This window comes from Pseudochaenichthys georgianus, chromosome 12 (genome assembly GCF_902827115.2).
Source record: "Pseudochaenichthys georgianus chromosome 12, fPseGeo1.2, whole genome shotgun sequence".
Lineage (NCBI taxonomy): Eukaryota > Metazoa > Chordata > Actinopteri > Perciformes > Channichthyidae > Pseudochaenichthys > Pseudochaenichthys georgianus.
In genome coordinates, this window is record NC_047514.1 from 5,279,101 (window position 1) to 5,284,931 (window position 5,831).

The window sequence follows — 5,831 nt, forward strand, 5'->3', positions numbered from 1 at the left end:
GTGTGGTAACAGTTGACTAAGTAATCAATCCCTTTTTACACAGTCCCGTATTAATCCCTGTATCCCATTCGACTCAACGCAAGGTAAGGGCTGAGCAGCTACACTGACTGCATGTGTGCAAAGGCGTGTGGTCAAAGTTTGTTACAGTCCATCCAACAGTTTGGGCAATTTTGATTTTCTACTCAGATTAGTAGACTAACCCTAATCCTTCATCTGCTTTCCAGTCAACTCTCTGGGTTTATATTTGCATGCTGTTCCGTGTGTTATTTGAATGCACTCCATTTCACATAATCCCTGTAAGAGATTTTCACCCAAGGCCGTAGTTAGATATTGTACATCCTGCTCTGACAGGAAAAGTGACAAAACACACAGAAAGAGGCAAACGGAGGAGTACAAGTGTGTTTACAGATCTCATCCAGTCATCTTAGACAAACATGTATTCTGCCTTAAGGGCACGAAGATGTTATATTGCATTTCCCTTTGCATGTCGCTATTCTAAAAGAAAGAAAAAGATCGGTAGACATTTCACCCTTTTATTCCAATTAAAAGCATTGAATAGCTCACACACATTGATCAGGCATACTTTAAATAAATTATATGAAATCAAAAATAAAAGTATATTTAGCATTGACACATCTCCCACTCATCATGTAAACACGTCTTTAAATGATCACTTAATATATTAACAGATACATTTTCATCAATCACTCAATTTCTTCATTATAAATGGCCTTCAATGAGGAATCAATATCAGCTTATTTAATAGAAATGTACACATAGACACTGTTTTCCTTTTCATTTCAGGCCGTGCTGACTCTCGTGATGTCGGCGAAGATCCACCTTTCGCTGGAAGCCCTTTGAACAAATGTCACACCCAAACGGTTTGAAGCCTGTGTGTTTTCTACTGTGTGTGATCAGGTTGGAGCTTTGGCTGAACGCTTTACCACACACTTGGCATTTGTGGGGTTTTTCACCTATAATAAAACACACAAAAACAACACAGTAAGAAATAATATCCAATATCTTCAATTCATTCAAAATGGTGCTTGTATGAGTTTTCCCTCGAAAATGTTTGCAATAACAACTACGGGTGAAGAATCATGCCATTGTTCAGATTTGTCAAACATTTATTTGCAACTAATGTCACCAGCATAGACCTCCTTTCACAGAGCGCTGCGTGGAAGCAGGAAAACCAGATATGCAAATCAACAGGATATTTGTTTAAGTTTCTTTTTCTGATTTATCAGTAGTTTTATTACTCCTGGAAACAATTCCTGCTTGCTGCACCTGGATAGCAGATAGTAACATCTATGAACAGCTTCATATAAGGTCGCCTTTTGCAAAATGACTGTGACCTACCGGTGTGAATGTACGTGTGTTTCTTCATGTCAGACTTCTGGTGGAACCTCTTGCCGCAGTACTGGCAGGGGTACGGCCGCGTGTCCGAGTGGATGAGCAAGTGCGTGGACAGAGTGGAGGAGCGCTTGAAGGTTTTCCCGCACATCTTGCACTCAAAGCTTTTTTCCTGGTCAAAGAAGAAAGTAAAAGTGTTACACAGTTATCGACAAATAAAAAAGATGTGAGAAAAGATAACTTTTCTCCAAGTTTATCGGTCACATTTAGACCAGCATAGACAAGAAGTTCTTAATAGTACAAGAGTAAAATGGAAATTTGAACACCAACAATATCAATAGACCTGTTGGTGGGTCCATTGGTGGGAAAAGGTCGGTTTTTTTTATTTTGCGTAAAAACTAAACTATGGATTGAGTGAAATCAACTTTTACTAGTGACATTGCATGCTAATGATTATTTTTTCATATCATAACCATTTCTTCAGATGTATTAAGTCATGTTTAGTGCCATTAACTTAACAACTTGGAAAAAACCTTTAAAACTCAGAACTAGGTCAGGTAAATGCAAAAGCAGCTTTTTCAAAAGGCACAACCCATCCATTTTACATTTGTAACATCTGTGTTGTTATTGTCTACTGGATTTTATTGAATTTGATCCTTTTGTCAATAAACAAGAAGACAAACTTTGATTGAGTAGCCCATTCAATTCAAGACACTTTGAATATTTCATGCAGCTTTGGAGAGTCACCATAGATTTACCTGGGAGTGGACATTCATGTGTTGCTCCAGGCTCACGGCGTGGCCGAAGGTTTTCCTGCAGATGCTGCATCCGAAAGGTCTCGTTCCACTGTGCGACCTCCTGACGTGAACCTCCAGTCCGTGGGGCGTTGAGAACACCTGAAACAGATAACATGGGAGTTGTTGTCTTAACCATTAACATCAAGCAGTCACCTTCTTACTGGGATTACTTCATTGTTCAGGAGGTTTTTAGCGGGAGCCTCATTATCCACACAGGTCATCTCCACTCCAAAACAAACACTGTGATTAAAACAGGTACAAATATTAAAGTAGAGCTGTTCACATACAAAATCTCTGTTTCTTTAGCAGTTGTTGATCGGCTTGTTTGTGTGATAACTTCACATCAAGACGTTGAGGAGGTTTTTACTGGGAGCCGAATTAACCGCAGAGGTCTCCACCTCTCTAAAACAACAAGACCAGGTGATAAATCAGTAAAGAACGGTAATGATAAAATCTTAGTTTTTTCTTGGTTGTTTTGGCTGTATGTTGTTCATACAGTAACACTCAATAATTCCTTTGTAAGAGTATGTGTAAAAAGTATTTGTTTTTTAGAAATTCAATCTAAACTTTTTGGCTCAAGTCAAGTTAAAAATATATTTGAAAAACACATTACAAATTCCTCCAACTCAGTGTAGGTTCTTGGTTAAACATAATTTCAATTTAAGTTGACATAACTCAAAAATATGCATTATTTATTTGTTTACCTTTTGGAGCATTTGTTTTTAGAGTGTATTTAGAACAGTCACATATTATAGTACATATGCACAGGTGTGAGGCTGACCTACCTTTTCACAGGTGAGACAGTGGAAGGTGTTGGAGGTGGGGGAGTAGTGTGTGCTGCAGTCCAGAGGCTGCTGGGGCTGGGGGCTTCGGCTGATGTGGGACCCGTACAGGCTGCTGGCGTGCTGCAGCACCGTGGGGCTGAAGCTCATCTGACGAATCTTATAGGAGGGGGGCATCGGCTCCCAGGCGTACGACGGCTTGTAGTAGGGAGGGAATCCGGCCATGTGAGGCTCTGAGGGAGAACACATACAGAAAATCATCCATTTGAACGAAGGTTTTAAAGTCAAGTCAAAGTCAACTTTATTGTCAATCTTCCAGTTTGTGTGTACAGACAGAGAGATCGAAATACTGTTTCCCACAATCCTGAATATAAAAACAAATGTAAATAAATAAATCTAATAAATATTAGTGCAAGATTGTCCATATAATGTGTATTATTGCAATATTGTAGCAGCGTAAAAAGTAAAATATTTTTATAAAATCTGAAGGAGATATATGCTTTTGCAGCTCACCGTTGAGGTAGTATGGCTGAGTGGGGGGCACAGGAGGTCTGGTTGGCTCTGATTGAGCAGGTAAGGGGCTTTCGAGTTGCACCTCCTCCTCAAAGGAGCAGGGGTCTGCAGGGGAAGACAGCTCCTCCGACTTAGGCCTGTCTTCAGAGTCTGTGCTCTGAGCCTCAGGTGGGGCATCTGCAAAACCACAATAAATAAAAGATTCAGGATAACGGATTCGTTTCTCGTGCGCACGAGATACTAACCCGTTATCCTGACTTTTTTTTTTCTCCCTGTTTTTTTTTTTTTTTTTTTCATGTCCCTTTAGGGGCTCCGTAGAAAGGCTTTATTTGTCATAATGCAGAATATGTATATAACTATAGCATAGTTAATATTATAAGTCTCAGGGTCTTCCAACATTGCAACATAGAAGCTATAGAACATGAAAGAAACATATAATAGTGCATTTGAAAAATATGTACATATAAAATGATAAAGATAAAGCAAAAAGTAAATGATAGTGTACAGTAGAATAGATAATGAAAACGATATACTGAGGTCTATGGTGAAATATATAACATGTATGTACAACAGTGTTATTGATTCAAATAAAGGAAAACCCTCAAATTGTGCATTTCATAAAACAATAAAACTCTGCAAGTCGTCACAATTTCTTAAATTGGTTAACTTCTATTCAGTATTTTACCATCATTAATAACATAGGATTAGTGCATATCTCTTATACAATCTGCCTTCAAATCGAAATGCATGCAAATATTTCAAACGTAGTGCTGCTTCAAAATAACGACTTAAGGAAGTAGGCTACAAGAAGGCAGTTTTAATTTAATTAACCTAACCGTATTTCCAAACACATTTAGATAATTACATCTTTTATTGCAGTATTACCTGTTTGTAGGGGGGCCTTCGGCTCGTCTTCATATGACCGGTGAATATTAAAGGACGCGCACCTTTTGTTCTTCACCAGAAATGACCGCGGCATGTTGATCCTAAACGATACAAAATAATGTGCGACACAATTAGGATAAAAACTAAATTCACCATGGAAACCAAACAATATTGTTCAAAGTTAAAGACGTAAAAAAACGTCACTAGCTCCATGTTTTTAAATCTAAGATATTCTTTTTATATTCTATTATATTTATAATTTCAGTTACTTTTATATTTAATTTACATGTTTTGTCTATGTTCCCAGTGGGATACTCAGCAGTAATGTCAAGTAGGCCTACTACGGTAAGTGAATATCTTTCTTCTTGTTCAACAGAATAAAGTTTAATTAGTAGCCTAGTAGGCCTAGTAGTAGAATACTAGACTGGCTTAAATTGTTATAGTATTTTTTGAAATAGTATTACAAGTTTTACTAACTGTATTTCGAAGTTATTTTAGACTCACCGTTAACCAAGAAAGTTCACACGAAAAGGAAGTCGGTGTAATAAAAAGTAATGTCCTTCTTCCTCGGTTGTAAGAAGCTAAAATGAGGGAAATTCGTCGCTAAAATCCTTTACTAAAAAGTCAGCAAAGCAAAGCAGTGTAAAACCATCACACTTGTTGCTCTCCCCTTTTCTCCCCTCCCTGATTTTCAATCAGATAATTTCGCAAGGGGAATCTGACTGTGGTTTCAACCAATGAAAAGGCCAACCTGCAGATGCAAATTTGCGTAAAAAAACACAGGCCTTCTCTGTCCCTGAACAGTTAGCACACAACACACCCAATGCTTCGGGGTAAAAGGAATATTATAAGGTACATGTTTAAAAAATAAAGTCAATAAATACTTTCTTCCAAAAGAACCTTTTTGTGCTTTAATTTAAGCTTAATTAGTTTGCCTTTTTGCTGAACTTAGAGAGAAATGTCCCCCAAAAAAACAACTAAATTACTATTTATAAAAAAAAGAAAAATAGGAAAAACAGAAACAAGATTTTACCGCTTGAAAATCCGACCAAATATTTCCACCACACACTGTTTGATTTACAGGATTTACTCTGAATCGTAGTGTGTGTATGACTGTGTGAAGGATTTAAATGCTCATATGAGACTGTAGCACCTCCAAAGATACACACACCAAACCAGTCCGGGAGACTGAAAACGTTTACACAGCTGACTCTGTCTTTATTTGTTAAAGCCTGTCAGTATTCAGACATGACAGATTTCTTAGTTTGATGCTTCAGTGTCACGCATGTAGGTAACATCACTAAAATATATGTTATCAAATAAGGCAGTTAAAAAATATTAGTAGGGGAAAAAAGTTTTCAGAAATTACTTTATTTATATTATATGTTTATATGTAAATCTTGAAGAGCAATTGGAAGACTGGATACACATTTTGAGGATGAGGATTTATATAAAGAAGGAGGTGCACGTGCGACATCTGGTGGACAAAGAGTGTATTGAC

At 37.5% G+C, this 5,831-nt stretch overlaps 1 protein-coding gene across 1 annotated transcript; it reads right to left on the reverse strand.

Annotated features, from left to right (window-relative positions):
* Positions 1 to 519: 519 nt before the first annotated feature.
* Positions 520 to 5,181, reverse strand: gfi1b (growth factor independent 1B transcription repressor). The gene is made up of 7 exons (XM_034096228.2): positions 4,835 to 5,181; positions 4,331 to 4,431; positions 3,446 to 3,622; positions 2,936 to 3,165; positions 2,112 to 2,249; positions 1,360 to 1,525; positions 520 to 974 (listed from the first exon to the last, which is right to left on the reverse strand). Exons 2-7 carry the CDS (start codon positions 4,422 to 4,424, stop codon positions 796 to 798), a joined length of 984 nt encoding a protein of 327 aa, XP_033952119.1. The 5' UTR covers positions 4,425 to 4,431; positions 4,835 to 5,181; the 3' UTR covers positions 520 to 795.
* Between the last annotated feature and the right edge of the window lie 650 nt (positions 5,182 to 5,831).

Excerpts from the sequence above, each read along its gene's own strand:
- gfi1b (XM_034096228.2), bottom strand. The coding sequence starts at position 4,424 with ATGCCGCGGTCATTTCTGGTGAAGAACAAAAGGTGCGCGTCCTTTAAT. Across the intron at positions 3,166-3,445 it reads TCAGCCATACTACCTCAACG|AGCCTCACATGGCCGGATTC; the intron begins GTGAGCTGCAAA and ends GTTCTCCCTCAG. Across the intron at positions 1,526-2,111 it reads ACATGAATGTCCACTCCCAG|GAAAAAAGCTTTGAGTGCAA; the intron begins GTAAATCTATGG and ends TTCTTTGACCAG.